Source organism: Cynoglossus semilaevis, chromosome 3 (genome assembly GCF_000523025.1).
Source record: "Cynoglossus semilaevis isolate Cse_v1.0 chromosome 3, Cse_v1.0, whole genome shotgun sequence".
Classification (NCBI taxonomy): domain Eukaryota; kingdom Metazoa; phylum Chordata; class Actinopteri; order Pleuronectiformes; family Cynoglossidae; genus Cynoglossus; species Cynoglossus semilaevis.
This window is the reverse complement of record NC_024309.1, coordinates 10,914,592-10,928,898: the sequence shown is the minus strand read 5'-3', so window position 1 is coordinate 10,928,898 and position 14,307 is coordinate 10,914,592. Positions and strand designations below refer to the sequence as shown.

The window sequence follows — 14,307 nt, the reverse complement described above, 5'->3', positions numbered from 1 at the left end:
CATCTCAGACCTTCTTCAACCTCAGGCTCTGACCACCTACGGCAGCGACGCCCAGATGACCAGCCTGCTCGACCAGATGGACGTCTACGTTCTGCCCGTTTTCAACATCGACGGCTACGACTACACCCACAAGAATGTATGTGGTGAAATGAAATACTCTGTTGTTAGCTCGAAATAATTTGTTATTATTTTTGAACTGACATTTTTACTGTCCACCTGGGAATTCCAGAACAGGATGTGGAGGAAAACTCGCTCCAGGAAGTCTGGATCCAGCTGCATCGGAGCTGATCCCAACAGGAATTGGAATGCTGGCTGGTGCAGTAAGTGCAGCCTGATGTAGGGTTCTGGTTTTGAAGCAGTTGACTTAGATTAAGTCTCAAAGGAGTGGGACATTTCTGGGTTTTTTTTAAGTATCAGGAAAAAAAAAAAGGTTGATTTAGGGCAGAGATAATTTACAACAGAAGAAGCTAAGAGTATCAGGAAGTACATATAAGTATATATATAAGTATATGTAAGTATATTTATATATATATATTAAGTATAAAGCATAAAATAAAGCTCAAACAGTTACGAACTGAAAGAAATTAGCGCTCAAACAGTTACAAACTGGAAGAAATTAGCAATTAGCAACAATGTGTAGCATGTTTCTTCTGGCAATTTAGCTAATCTTTCTTCTTATTATTTAATATATGATTTATTTTTACTATACAACCATACAATAACAAAACATTAGGCCAAAAAAAGGGTCAAAAAAGTGCTAATAGTGATAACAGAAACATTTAGCAAAATAAAATTGCACAAATAGCTAAACTTTTTTTTTTTTAGCAAAATAAAATTGCACAAATAGCTGAACATTTTTTAAAAAAAAGTCTTGGCACAGGTCCGAGTCAGCTGTACAAACATGAACAGGATAAAAGTTAGATACGTAGCTGGGTGTCCATCCAGAAATACTTTGGTTTGTATACTTGTCTAGTACTCTGTGTATCTGTAACTATCCACTGTTTGAACACCAGCCATGGGCGCCTCCAGCAGCCCCTGCAGTGACACCTTCTGTGGCTACAGTCCCGAGTCTGAGATCGAGGTCAGGAACGTCGCCGACTTCATCCGCAGAAACAAGTCCAACATCAAGGCCTACCTGACCATCCACTCCTACTCCCAGCTGCTGCTCTTCCCCTACTCCTACACCTACAAGCTGGCTGCAACCCACAGTGAGCTGGTGAGTCCCACACTAGTCTGGGTCACGGACCACAGCACCTACCACTCTGACATTGTTTTATCAACTGTCTCTGGCACAAGTGAGGATTCGAGTGTCGAGTCCAAGTCAGGGATCCAAGTTCAAACAGTGTTCCAAAATGTAGGTTCAGAGTCCAAGTCAAGAGATTCAAGTCAAAGCCCATTTCACTGAGTCAAAACTCTTGAAACTTGGACTCGAGTCAATGAAGAAAAAGCTAAAGTTCTAGTCGACGGTCATGTTGGCACCTACAGAGTTTCAAATTAAAGAAGAAGTCAAGTCCAAGTCAAGGTCCTGGGGGTTCTAGTCAAAGTCCAAGTCCACTTCTAGTCTGAGGACATGTTGACACCTAATGGGGTTCGAGTCCTGGTCAGACTTTCTTAATGTACAACATGCTTTAAGCCTTATTTAATCCGATTTTAAAGCCACAGCCCGGAGTTAAATTCCTGAAATGAATTTTGTAAAACAACGAAGACGTGAACACTTCAAATTCCTCACATTAATTCTACACAACATGAACCTCAAACACCATTCACCTCCGAGGAGTTTCCAAAATGGCTCTTATCCGAAAGAGACAATTAGCTGCTGACAATCACTTACTCCCCTCCTGTCACCTCCCCCCTCTCCTCTTCCTCCTCCTCCTCCTCACGGCTCTTTTACCTCTCACCAGGGTTTCCAGGGACTGTAGTTAACACTCACACCCCGACTCCAGCTCTCACACTAACTGGGACTGATCACATGTCTCCGTCTCTAATTCCTGTTACTCTGCGGTAATTCACACTCTCTGCCGACGCTCCACGGAACAAAGGAATTGTGGGTCAGACGTGTGTCTTCACTCATCTGTCCGTCCACGCACGCTCTTCTGTGTCATATCCTGCAACAGGCTTTCATTTCCTGCCTGAACTCACTCTGCAGAGTTTATTTATATATTTTTATAATTTCCTGAAAAATGATGTGTAGAACGTTCTCTTTTTTCCCCACAGGGACATTCTGACTTTTAGCTTCAATCATGGATTTCAGCTGTTTGTGAAGAGGTTTTAATTTATAATAATACAAATTTTAATAATTTGTTGGCCATATAAAATTTGCTTTGCCTTGAAAATCATTATGGTTATGTGAACTAATTTTCTTTATTTATAACTTTAATATTTCACCCTTTTTTTAAATTCCTAACTGGACCTATTCAGTCCAATTTTAGAGCTGGCGTTAGATATGACTATACATTGTAACCAGCAGTGGTCAGTGGTCCTTGAGACCCCCCACCTTAATGAAGTCAAACAAAGGGGTTAAATGACTTATGGCTGTGCTTTTACAGCGTGGAAAACCCCACTGATTAGTCCTTTAATGCGTTTGTGTTTTTGTTTCCTGTCTGTATTGTAGTTGAAGGTTGCTGAAGGAGCCTCTGCTGCTCTGCGCAGTCTGTACGGCACCCGTTACACCAGTGGACCTGGTGCTACAACCATCTGTAAGTACAGCTGCACTGGTCTCTGTGGCGAGGGATTGTCCTGAACAGAAACTTGATTGAATCTATTTCCATCCCTGCTTTTGTTTATTCTGACGAGCTCACGACACAAACACACATTTGGCCCTTGGAGGAAACAAAGGAAACCTGGAGCCAAAGCTATTTCTGGAAAACAAAGCTTTTTTTTCTTCTAATACTTTTTCTTGTCTTCTGATACTTTTTTGTATTCTATTTTTGTATTTAAACATTAACCCATTCCATGCTGATGAATCCCCCTCTCCTTTCTCGCCCTCAGACCCTGCTGCTGGAGGTTCCGATGACTGGGCCTACGACCTGGGAATAAAATATTCCTACACCTTTGAGCTGCGTGACACCGGCCGCTACGGCTTCTTGCTGCCCGAGTCTCAGATCGAGCCCACATGTAAGGAGACCATGCTGGCCGTCAAGTATATCGCCGCCTACGTGCAGAAAAACCTCTATTAAAAGAGCGGAACTGCCAGGACCCCTGCCATCTCAGCTCCTCTGTAACCGCCCACCCCCCCCAGCACCATCCAGTCAGTATCCATGGTTACGTGCCACCACCCGCCATGTTTCCTTGCTGTGCTTGACAGAATGTCAAGATGAGTGCAAACAATAAAATCAATGATCCATCCACACACGCTGAAACCATGTTTTGTGTGTGTATGACGACAGTGGTGTCTGTCGGGCTGAGGCTCTGATTCATCGGTAAACACAGAACAAAACACAAACGGCTTTGCTCTAAATTATAACTCACATGGAAAGTAGAAAATGTGTGTGGTTTGTTTTAAAGAAAATCAAGTTAATTCCACATTGACTATAAGAATGCCAACAACAAGGGTCAGATTAAGCAATTTCCAGAAAATGACAATTACAATTTTTTGAATGACCAGGGTCAGATTAAGCAATTTCCAGAAAATTACAATTACAATTTTTTGAATGACCCTACCCATACTGGTTGGAAGAGGTACTGCAACCAAACTGTATCTCTGTTTCCATCATATACATACCGTACTACTACATACTACGTGTTCGATGAAACTCGGTGCCTTTGAACCTCACTGATCCCCGTCAGATTCAGCTGGCGATGTTCCAGAGGTGGACGTCTGACAGGTGGAGGAATCAGCCGTTTCAGGGGGTTTTAGTCCAGTAGCTCGGTGTGATAGACCCAGGCGGTGCTCCTGGCAGCAGCTCCGCTCCAACAAGCATCTGTTTGAGTGGAAGGGGGAAAAAAACAAAAGAAAGGAGCCAAAGATCAGCAGGGAGTTTAACTGTACTGGCACAAGAGGCTGAAACAGACGGTGGAAAAGAGAATTTCAGACACCGGATCCTTTATATCACAGCAAATAAAATATTTAAAAAGTACGGATTTTATTGAATGTTTCTGGGTCTAAAAATGACTGTAGGAGACTTATGATCTGACATGGACCACCATTACATCCAGTCTAAATTGTTAAAGTGGTGATACTAATAGAAGTCTCAACATAAAAAGGTAGTATAACGCACAGTAATAAATCAGTCTCTAAATCAGGCTCCTCTGTGCTACTTGACCTAGAATTTCTTAAAGAGCTCCTCTGAGGACCCTAAACATAAAACACTGTTGTGTAATACAGTAAAAGCTACGTTAGTTTATAATCATTGCCCTGTAATTTACATTTCTTCCACTAGATGGCGACAAACACGATTTTATATATGTGTGTGTGTGTTTTAAAAAACAAAACAACTGTGTACTTACCAAAGTTGTCGGTTCCGAGATTCCAGTACTAGTAATTGTCCTGGTTAACATGAGGTGCAGGCGGCCATGATGTTCTTCATAATCTTTGGACAGGACTAAATTATTGTCCTGGATTTTTCCAGCTTCTATATGTTGCTAAGAGGTAAATAATCGCAAAATAGATTCGGTGCAAAACTGACATCCATAAAAGAAAAGAACATAAATTAAAATAAATAAAAGAAACACTAGTACAAATCCAAAACATGTGTTTTTTTATAGTTCCAGATGCAACAGTTCGTGGTACAGCAAACATCCTGATCAGCTAACGTCAAAGATCTGAAAAGTCCTAAACATCTGGTTAAAAAGCTCTGTCTAGCACATACAGTAGGTGTGTGAGCGCGTAAGGCACTGAGTATCCAGTGTACTGTTACTAAATGACGACATACATTGGCCACTAGGAGTGCTGTAAACATGTCCTTTACCTACAGTATGTTACAATCACCTGCACCTACCTTCAAAAACAACACGGAGAATTATCTCAGCCCTAGGCAGCTTTAATGTAAAAAATAAGAATGTTCATGTAACAGAAATGAGAGAGCCACGTGAGATGTCATGGAGAAAAGTGCTAAGTTTTTATTATTTCTTACCCCAAAATACCTAAGAAAAAAAAAAAGTTAAGTCTTCAGAGTTTGTAGCAGTGGAGTAGCATGTGTGGAAGAGTGAACTGCAAAAATGTGTCTGATGTGAAAACCTTTTTTCTTTCTGATAACACTAACATCAACAAGCTTTGTTGATCTCCCGTTTTGTTTCTCTATTTATTTAAGAAATGAATCAAGCTTTTTCTGAATATTGTCAAAGGAGTCCATTCCCATGTAATCTGCCTGACCTTGCTCCCACTTCTCCTTCCGTTCTTCCGCGGACATCTGCGCCTCTGGCTCTGGTGCCTGTGCTTGTGAATGTGAAGAGAGGATCTCAACCTGAGCAGAAGGACAGTGAATGACAGACAGTTAATGACAAATCAGGAGAGAAAATAAAAACAAAAAGCACACGGTCATCTGTGTGCATGGACTAGCTGTGAGAGGCCTCTTCTGATTAATGGCCAGAGGCAAACACACGCAGAAGCTGCTGGTTTTAGCAGCTGTAGCGTTGGTTTTAGCAGCTGTAGCGTTGAGTCTGCTGCAGCAAGAGCAAAAAAAACAAACCGTCGTCTTCATACCTGTTCACTCTGAAAAGTGACCGTTTCACTACTCTGGAACTTTATGACATACACAGAAAGACAGAACACATCCATCAATGATGATGACATATGACCAGGAGGATAAGTGACACACGAGGAAAGTCCCGTTTTTTCCCCATTTACCTCCTCACAGCCAGAGTGAAAAGGCTGATCTCCATACTGCTGCTGCATCATGGGTACCACGGCGCTGGAGTACAGGATCCACCAGTCCACGAGGAAGGTGGAATGTGTGTCGGCATCATGCACACTCCCCGTGATCTGTTGGCTTCTGGGATCAAACTTGTAGCTCCACGGCTTAGTCTTCCCCAGGAAATGGACCACCTTGGCATGGCCGCCGTATCTGAGGTTTGAAAACAGTGTACACAGCATTTAGTTTAAAAAGTAAATGGTATTTTTTGTTGAGGGAAGCCCATGTGAGACTTAAGTCAAGTCAAATGCCCTCTGGTGGCTGGCTGCAGAATAGGTCATGAATTTTAGCTTGTGTTTTTGATTTCTGTAACTTAAATGATTGGTTACTTGTTGTTATAATTATATGGAACTAACCTAAAAAAAAAATTCAGAATGGCTGAAAAATGTAAAAACTGTCTTTAAACTTCGCTCTGGACCAAGAGATAATTTATTTAAACTGCTTCAGACTAGTCTAAGACAGCCAGACATCAAGTCACTGAAATAGTTGGTTTCTGGGAACTTCTATGACTTTTTACCTCACTTGATCACTTTACATGATGGCCCCCACCTGTAGTAACACATTTAATAGCAGACCACATTGCTGTTGGTCCACTGAACTTCAGAATATTTTATTAGAATTTTATTCTGTGGACTATTTGGGTTAAATGAAATGAAATAAAAAAAAATTGGTTCAGTTACCTCGTGGATTACTTTTTCTATAGACTACACGTCTGCCTCTTGTCCAGGACCTTTAAAAATATTTACTGATTGTCAAAAAATACATTTTCCAAAGCTATGGATCCTCAAAGGTTAGTATTGTTTTTTTCTTCAGAGTTTTTCTAAGCAGCACGGTTGGGAAATACCGTTGACTAAAACATGTTTATTACCATGTCATTCTGATCTAGCTGCCAGGAAATGCTGAACCTGAGAGCCTGTTGATGAGAAGACTTTCAGAATGCGGAAGGTTGGGAGGGGAGGGGACGTCAGACTTAATACACAATGACAAATCCTACAGGCCAACGTAAAAGGTCTTTAAATAAACGACTCTATTTTAGGAGCCGGTATCAGCTGTTCAGGAGTTCAGGGTAAATGTCCAGGCCTGCTGCGAGGCTGCTGGAGTCTTGGTGCACGTAACCTGATGTCACGTCACTACACCTTCATGTGATCGAGGATCTGCTTACACCTCTGGTTTGGAACAACAATCTTTTCAGCCACACTGACAGGATCACCACGTGGATCACAATACAGCTGCTGCCGTATTCTTATCTTCAACTCTGAAGGTTTTTTCTTTTTTAACTCGACCTTGGCTGATAGAAAGACTTACTGTTTGAAGGCAGGGAGGTAAGTGTAGATGGATATGCTGCTGAGGTTGTAGATAAAGGGAAGGTGTTTGGATATGTCAGCTGTCGCCCAGTTGTCAAAGAAACCATTAAGAACTCCCTGGTCTCCACCTGCCACGACACAAGAAGAAATCAGCATGCTCCATTTGACACATTTAACACTTATTCAGTCAACAAACAACGGCACCGATATGTAAAAGGTTTATACAACATTTTAAATGGAAAATAACTAAGATTATTTTTTCTTTTTTTTCCTTCCTTGTTGGTATTAAAAGTGTGGCTCCTGGGAGTTGTCAAAAACTGCTGGGCGTTTGTCAACAGCCAACTGAGATCATGACAGACTTTGACAGGTATAAGTCATGACTGCAGCGTTTCAGTGGAACCAGAAAAGCCGTGTTCAGAGAGCAGAAAATTGACATACACACACCCCTGCCACAGCTAGATTAGCATTTCTCATCTCCACAGGTTTAGAATACAGCGGCTGTCAAACACAATCACGATGATGAGAGTACGAGCACCGGATGAGGTCAGAGGTTAATTTAAAGTGACATTGTGTTAACCATGGCGCCCTCTAGAGTCTTGCGTCGGAGTTCATCAAGCTGAACCATAAAAGGTTCGTGTTTTATCGCTGTAGAGCTGGTGCGAACAAGTACTGCACAATGTGTAAATGATGCAAGCACAGAACCCTGAGGGATACCAGAGGAAATTTGGGGAAAATATGTTAAATTAATATAATATCAGATATGTTATGGGAAAAATTGGTAAAAAAAAATGTGGATAGAAATATGAGATAACTGACGGCAGACCTAATCAACAAATCATTTACAGTTTTAACCTGCAAAACACAGAAAGCATTGGAAAAAAAACACACGTTTTGTCAGATTTACCATTAGGGAGAGTTATTTTATAGTAATAATGGTAACTGTTGGTTTGGTCTGGAATAATAAAAAAAAAATCACAACAGTGTTATCAAAACTACTCAGCTTTCAATAACATAACCAGACTGTTATGCACTTTGTGCTGCTGCTGTGAATCAACACTGCTCCACCGATTTAACACTTGCTAAGTTTACCACAGTGTTAGAATCACCACTGGAGAATCAGACAGCTTGTGACACTCACTCATTTGGCTGGGTTTTAAGTAGGACAAGTTTTGCCACTGAGGTGGGTTACGCAAACTCAGACCCCAGGGCAGTTCTGAAGAGCAGGGCCAGTCAGGCAGGGCAGGTCTACAGACCACAGAGCTGTATGAACTATACACTCATACATACAAATCTGCCTTCAACCTGACTGTATATCATTAAGAAAAGTTTAATTTTAAAGACAGGTTTAAAATAAATTAACCCAAGCTCAGTGACCACCAGGCGTCACACACACAAACCAATAAGTAAATATCTGCAGTGACACTGAGGCTCCAGCTGTAAAAAGACCTTCTACATGAACAAGCACAGGCCTGGTACTGTCTGAACAAATGGCTGCAGGTTTAAAATAACCCACATTGCTGCTATGTGTCCAAACCCAGCGCCGTCACTGGGGATTTCTAAAATTCATGTTGGCCCAGTTTAATTCGAGGTGCTGGCCAGTGATGGCCAAGAATGTATGGTGACAAAGGGGGATTCACCGGTTTGAAGTTAGCCACCAGCTGGCACTGCTAACTTCCACTTTGAAGCTTGATGAGCAATTAGATGGCGTCAGTCTTTGGAAGCAGAACTTCACAAACAAACACTGGACGCACCGGTCGACACTAAATTTCAAAAGTTCCATAAAATTGCAAAGAAAGAAAAAGAGAAAACATGTGCAGAGGGCTGCAGATGAACAGTCTAATCCTTAAAGTTTAGGTTTAACTATCATTTCTGGTTTATTTTTAAGGAACTGTCTACCACACTGTGTCATGGCTGATATGACAGAATCATAGTTGCTGATGTTGCTACGGTGATGGCTGCGGGCTGCCTGCAGAGTCTGTCATTTTAAGGCTTTGACAGTCATACAAAAATAAGTATGGCACAGCCTAGTGGCAAACACCATCATGGTGATTTGACTGCGTTTGAATAACTGCAAGATGTCACTGAGTGTAAAGCAGAAAATGTCTACTGGCAGATGAGCAATGTTTCTCAGGACTCAACCTCACACCCCTCTTCTCAGCCAGCTGTCACACTGCAGGACTTCAGTTACAGTTCCACTACAGTGGGTGTGATTCATCTTTGATTCTTGCATTCGGTTCACAGCAGCCAACTCTGGAAACAGTGACAGCATTAAACACAGAAAGTATTTTTCCTGATGTCTGTCGTCACCGTCGCCATGTTTCCACCGTGACCTGCAGAGAGACGGAGACGCGCACGTGCGCTTCATGTACTCCTTAAAAAAGAGCGGGGCTAAAATACTAAAGGTCAAAAGGAACCTAACTCACGTCCAATCCTGTGGACATGAAAAGTCCATCCATTGCTATAAATAAGACACCTTCCCTCATCAGCAAACCAACAGGGTCGGTGAGTAAAGACATACAGGCAATCTACTGTATACAGTAATGGAGCTCATAGAAAATCAAATCAATGCTACCTGGTCTTTCGATAATAATAAAAAAAATCAGTTTAGTGCAAGAAAGCAGTCGACATTATCCAGCAAACTAAAATGTGTTTTCCAACTCCAGCTGATGGAATCCCTTTCAGAGTATAATAAAGGGAGAACAGCTTCATCACTGACCATTTAAGAGATTCACAGCCACTGAGGAACAACATCTCCTTTAAAGTTTCCAGTTGTATTTATTCCACTTGGCTTTTATTTCTGACATTTGTGAGGTTAAAAAAAACAAAACAAAGGGATGTTTGTTAAAAAGCACAGGCCGTATATAACAAATGGACCGAGCCAACAGTTGGCTTCAGTACAACACCTGGAAAGATTTTTTGTGGACACGAGCTGGACGTTGGAGAAAATGTTAAAAATCCAACACAGTCATCTGCAGGAAATGAGGACCACACTCCTCCCACAGGTTTGGACCAATGACTTTCACCAACGCTGATCAGAGAAAAAGCTGCTGCTCAACTGAGAACCAGACTAAAAAAACACAAACAACCACAGCACAGTTACAGTACAGCGCCCCCCTCCCCTCAAGGAGAACAGGGAGCTGAATGTCAAACCAATGCTCGGGGCGACACGGGGCCTCTCAAATTTAACTTACACCCCACCCTGCCCCACAGCAGTGAATAACTGTGCAGAGCTGGATGATCTGTAACAGGAGGGCCTTGTGTCCCAGCACTGAGCTCCATAAAGGCATTACTGACAGCACAAGATAAACAGACGCAGCAGAACATCATGTGACCAAAATCCTAATTTTAGTTAAAGCAGAATGTTCTAAAATATAATGAGGTGACAACATCAAAATTTAGCCCAGTGGTGAGCCAAAGATTCCACACATGCTAAGCTAAAGTTGAAGAACTTTTAAACCGGAAGTGAAGTAAAACCATTTCAAGAATACTGGTTTTAGCGAATACAAATAAGCATTAGTCAAAGGGTATGTTTTTTGTAATAGAATGAAAATAGTAAATAAAGAATAATGTGAAAATATTGGAATAAATATTTAGTTGATACAAGTGAGCACACAAACAAACCTAATATTTAGTTGATACAAGTGAGCACACAAATAAACCTGGCGGATGTAAACAGACGTACCGTCAAAGCTGCCGTGTTCTGTACAATACTGGATCAGTTTGCCGTGGGTCTCCATAGAGGGACAGAAAACAAACACGCCAGAGTTAAAGCAGTCGGGCCAGCCAGGATCAGGAGCAGCTGAGAGTTCTTCTCTGTCAAACAGTTCGTCTATATTTGAAAGCACCTGGGATGAAGACAGACGTGTTAGAACCCAAACACAGCAGTGTCTCAGAGGACTTTCTGTTAAAGATCTTGTTGATCCCCACCAGTGTGTCTGCGTCCATGAAAACACATTTGGAGTAATCTGTGAGGGTCCAGCAGTGGAGCTTGGTGAAGGTGACGCCCAGGTCGGGCCTCTTCATCATGGCCAAGTGTGCTGTGTCTCCACTGTCCAATACGTCTACCACCTTCACCTCATCGAAGATCCTCTCCAGCACCGACCTTAGAAAACACCACAGAGTGGATGTTGATGTGTTTCAGGAACGTTCCAAAAGATAAGATGTTAGGATTCTTACTTGCTCGGTTCTGACACTTGTGGACCAATGAGTGCCACCAGCTTCTTGGATGTATTGTGGTTGCGTAGGGACTTGCCCAGGACCATGGCCCCCCGAGCATAGCTGTCATTGGTAGCCAATGTCACAAAAGCCTGGTCTAAAGATGAGGAAAACAGGGAGCAAAGATTATAGATGTGGGATACATTTTCTTTTCTTGGGAATAAGTCAATGGAGAAAGTGTTGGCCCTACTGTCTTCAGAAAATTGCACGGTTGTCTACTTAAGTTAAAATCTAATGAAATTTATTGGAGCATTCAGTTCAACCTGTGGCGGGTTGGGTAAAACAATCCAGCTAATGACTAGAGAAGCAAGTGTCTGTCTGGAGACCTTCATGGAGTGGATTTATTAACACCATGGGACTAAACCAACAGTTACGTGTAAATAATCTACAGAAAGAACCTAGTGTTTCTATGAATTAGGACTGGTCAGAGAGTGTCAGAGGTGCCAGGAATACTTGCTGACTCACAGGGCTCACACCCACTTTCCCTCACGCCCCCCTTTTCAATTGGTGCAACTAGAGCTGCAGCATTTCTACATGAAATCTCCAATTAGAGCGCACAAAGAAGAGAGAGTTTAGGCTAAGCAAAACTCTGCATGTCAGCTCTGCTTCCCACAGTGTCAGCACAGAGGACGGTCTGGACTTTGGAACCCCACTACAAAGTATGACGTCTGACATCATGCTCACCAAAAGCAAAAAAAAACAAAACAATTGTATCTAAATTCTTGACAAAGTGTTCGAAGAACTTGTTTATATTGAAGCCCCATAAAACGTGATTGACTTAGAGAAAGAAAAACTAATGCGGACAAGCATTGCAAAGTGTAATTTGAATAAAACATCATTAAAAAGAACATTAAAAGACAACAAAAAAATCTTTCAATTTTTTTCCAGGTGTATAAGAACATATTCACTACTTCTGCCAAGTCACATACAGTAGGTGCAATAGCTCGGTGCATGCACTATCACAGGTATACATTAGCGAGTGCTTCTGTTAAACCATCTCTCTCAAAAGTTAATAACATTTATTTATTAACACATTTATATATATATATATATATATATATATAAATACTGTGACAGACTGTGTTTGTATGATATGAAGATATGTCAATGTGGGAGAAGCAAAAACTGATTAAAAAAAAGATCCTGCAAAATCAGGCAAATGTTTGGGCACTTATGGGGCTTCATTTACTGGAAGCTACACACAGGCCCTCATGTTCAATGACAAATAACTGTAATTTTCAAATTAAAATATCAACAAAACACCATTATTACTTTTACTAAGTGTCATGTAGGCCAATACAGGAAGCCCAGTTGTCGAACGCCTCCCTTTTCTAACAATTTGGTTCACGAACCAAAGATTGCCCCGGTTGTCGTACTGTAACTCTGTTGTCCAGTGGGTCACCTGGTGCCTGTCCAGCCGGGCAGCAGGTGACCCACTGATTGACGCGTGACTTCAGTCCGCACTCGGCAGATACACGCTAAGGACAGTTGTTTGTTTTTGCCGGTATTTCTTGCATTTTTTTGTATTTTATTGTTATTTTTCCCCATAAAACCGAATGAAGAAGACGGAAAGAAAAGTAGCGAAAACAACAATTGGCCGACGACAGTATTTCGGAGACAATTTGTGAGAAACGAAGCGGCCATTTTGCAACCACGACTCCTCAGCACCGGTAAGAATGAATGAAATTGGCTTAACTATTTATAGCTTTATTCAGTTGTGTTTATCTTTTTTATTAGCTCTAATTATTTTTTCATTGGTTTCGTATATGGACCTGTTTACAAAATGCTGTTGAAAAAGTTTGAACAAGCGGTCATCCGTCCAGCAACGGATTATTTCCATTTTACATTGATTCCTACCTGGAAAATTGTTTACGTTTTCAAACTTTTCGGTTTAAAAACAGCCTTCAGGAACGAATTTAGTTCGAGAACAATTTAGGATTTTCAATAAATATATACTGTTTTTTAGGTTTAAGGTTGCTATCTAATCAGACCACGTCAAACACCTGGCCACTACGTCAGAGTAACAACACCTACCCGTATTCCTCCGCCAATCAAACTCATCAAATACGATACAAGTACGGAATGTGTGCCACATCAAATAGTCCCAGGCACAAACAACCGTTTTTAGCTATTACACAACAGTCACCCTACAAAAACACATTGCTTTTCATTTAAATGTCCATTGTAGTTTATTTCTCTACTTACGAATCCCAAAGACAACAATAATTCCTCTTTTGTAAACTTTGTAAACAGTCACCACGTTGTCACGCATGTAACTGCAAACCAAACACCGTAAATTCAAATGTTTAGAACCGTTACTTACCAGTCATGATCGAAGAAGAAGTCGAAGCTACTGTGTAGCCTGGACTCAGAAACACGGTAGCTGAGCCTGGAGAGAAGGGCTGACTAAATATACAGAGGTAGATTTATACCAGCATGACAGTAGCTAGACAGAGCGTCATGTGACGCTTCCCTCTTTCTCTCTCTCTACACACCCACCTGCTCCCACTGTGAGTCCCACACTCCCACCAACAGGTCACAGGGTTCAACTGTCCACAAATATTACCCAAGTGGTTTTGAGCCAGGAATTTCAAAGGCTACGTCTTCTGAACACGATAGCTTTAGTTAAAACGCTCACATTATTTTACTTTGCATGTAGAATCAAAGTTTAGTAACTTCACTCCAAAATCTACCTCATTCTAGTTTTCAGTAAAGTAGATTTTTTTGCTGAATCAGACAAAGCAGTTTTTTTTAAGTTGTTGTCATGTCTTAATGGCAGGGTTATACAGATCCTTTCCAAAAAATTAGAATATCGTGAAAAAGTTGTTTAATTTCCATAATTCCATTCAGAAAGTTAAACTTTCATATATGAAACATACATGGCCCACAATTTAATCAATTTCAGGTATTTATTTGTTTATTTTTTACATAATTTTGGC

The 14,307-nt window shown here is 41.2% G+C and overlaps 2 protein-coding genes across 4 annotated transcripts in view; one reads left to right on the top strand and one right to left on the bottom strand.

Annotated features, from left to right (window-relative positions):
- The window catches only part of cpb1 (carboxypeptidase B1 (tissue)), a 6,887-nt gene extending 3,536 nt beyond the window's left edge, over positions 1 to 3,351 (top strand). The window contains exons 7-11 of the mRNA XM_008308022.2: positions 26 to 136; positions 230 to 320; positions 1,014 to 1,216; positions 2,612 to 2,696; positions 2,989 to 3,351. Coding sequence (XP_008306244.1) covers positions 26 to 136; positions 230 to 320; positions 1,014 to 1,216; positions 2,612 to 2,696; positions 2,989 to 3,176 — 678 coding nt within the window. The 3' untranslated portion in view covers positions 3,177 to 3,351. The remainder of the gene's footprint in view (positions 1 to 25; positions 137 to 229; positions 321 to 1,013; positions 1,217 to 2,611; positions 2,697 to 2,988) is intronic.
- Positions 3,352 to 4,680: 1,329 nt separating this feature from the next.
- gyg1b (glycogenin 1b) lies at positions 4,681 to 13,849 on the bottom strand. Of its 3 annotated transcripts, none has more exons than XM_008308015.3 (8): positions 13,692 to 13,849; positions 11,330 to 11,465; positions 11,081 to 11,255; positions 10,836 to 10,998; positions 7,155 to 7,281; positions 5,786 to 6,002; positions 5,642 to 5,680; positions 4,681 to 5,402 (listed from the first exon to the last, which is right to left on the bottom strand). In XM_008308015.3, exons 1-8 carry the CDS (start codon positions 13,696 to 13,698, stop codon positions 5,241 to 5,243), a joined length of 1,026 nt encoding a protein of 341 aa, XP_008306237.1. In that variant the 5' UTR covers positions 13,699 to 13,849; the 3' UTR covers positions 4,681 to 5,240. The 3 variants fall into 3 exon arrangements, with proteins under 3 accessions (XP_008306237.1, XP_008306239.1, XP_008306238.1); XM_008308017.3 differs by lacking the exon at positions 13,692 to 13,849 and adding an exon at positions 13,226 to 13,374; XM_008308016.3 differs by lacking the exon at positions 5,642 to 5,680.
- Between the last annotated feature and the right edge of the window lie 458 nt (positions 13,850 to 14,307).